At 31.2% G+C, this 1,376-nt stretch overlaps 1 protein-coding gene across 1 annotated transcript; it reads right to left on the bottom strand.

Moving 5' to 3' along the window:
• Positions 1–576: 576 nt before the first annotated feature.
• Positions 577–927, bottom strand: LOC133311656 (uncharacterized). Its single transcript, XM_061512732.1, has one exon. The coding sequence runs from the start codon at positions 925–927 to the stop codon at positions 577–579; it is 351 nt and encodes a 116-aa protein (XP_061368716.1).
• Between the last annotated feature and the right edge of the window lie 449 nt (positions 928–1,376).

The following is a 1,376-nucleotide window of genomic DNA, read 5'->3' as shown; positions in this document are numbered from 1 at the left end:
ATAGCAAATTCTATAAATTAATGTAAAATAGTTAAATAAATAAGACAAATTAACTTATTTCAACCTTTGGAAAATTCCTTTGAACACAGTGTTTTTTTTGGTATTAGCAATTGTGCTATGATCATCAAGTATGAGAACCTTTAATTCCTTCTTAGAGAGAGCAACATACAATTGGCCATAAGTAAAAATTGGTCTAAGAAGATAAATTCCTACATGAGATATAGTCTAACCTTGACTCTTGTTTATTGTCATTGCAAAGCAAACAACCAACGAAAATTTCCTGTGTTCAAAAGTTGCAGGGAATGTGTAATTAGAAGGACTCAAATTCATCCTTGGAATTGTCACGATCTCACATATGTTATTGCCTGAAAGAATTTTTCCTTCAACAGCATGTTCACCAAGTTTTGTAATAAGCAATCTTGTCCCATTACACAACCCTCTTAATTGATCTATATTTCTCAGAAGCATGACAAACTCTCCCTTTTTGAACGTCAATTTATGGTTAGAAAGTCTAGTTATAGAAAAAATGTTAAGTATTTCTGGAGGAAATGCTTCTTCCTCAAGATTGCTATTCCCTTATGCTTTATAGATTTTATCTGAACTAAGATATATCTTCTCTTCACCTGCAATTATTGACATTAAGTACTCATTTAACATGCAGGCATCAGCTAATATTGGTGCTAAGATAACACGTTCTTGGAAGAAAGATGAATTATCCATATTTTTCAAAAGATTTGGATATGTAAATTCTGCTAAATCTGAGAGCAAATCATTGGAATCATTGATCAAGATTTCATATGGGATTTTTATGATAGAGAATCTATCAACATTGTCACCAATGTTGTCGTCACCAACATCAAGAAGCGATTCAAAGAACATTTTAATCTCCATGACATCGTTATTAGAACCTTGTGAATGAAGTCGCATGTTTTTGGTCAAGGTCAACATATGACAATATAGGCTTAGAATGTATGAAGGGAAGTTAATAGTTTACATCTGAAAATGAATATGAAGGGAAGTTAATAGTTTACATCTGAAAATGAAGGGACACTTCCATATTTTTTCTATAATTTATTTTAATTAATTAATTTGCCAAATTTTTTTCTATAATTTATTTATCTTTCTCCCTCGCTGTATAAGGGCAATTACTTTAGCACAATTGAGTCGGATTAATTTAAGTCTGGAAATGAAGGGACACTTCCATATTTTTTCTAAAATTTGGTTTAATTATTTTTGCCAGCAAAAATTCAATTTTAATTGTTGTCATTTAAGATGAGCCACCCATAGTGTGTTATTCAAGTTAGGCATTTCGAATCTGCATGCTCCAACTTGAGTGGAAGTATTAGAGAAACAAACATTGTTTTGGAAATATTCTG

This window comes from Gastrolobium bilobum, unplaced genomic scaffold (assembly GCF_033153095.1).
Source record: "Gastrolobium bilobum isolate Gb01-03AN ecotype WA unplaced genomic scaffold, APGP_CSIRO_Gbil_v1 utg3765, whole genome shotgun sequence".
Taxonomy (NCBI): Eukaryota; Viridiplantae; Streptophyta; class Magnoliopsida; order Fabales; family Fabaceae; genus Gastrolobium; species Gastrolobium bilobum.
The sequence above is the reverse complement of the archived record's forward strand: the minus strand, read 5'-3'. Positions and strand labels throughout refer to the sequence as shown.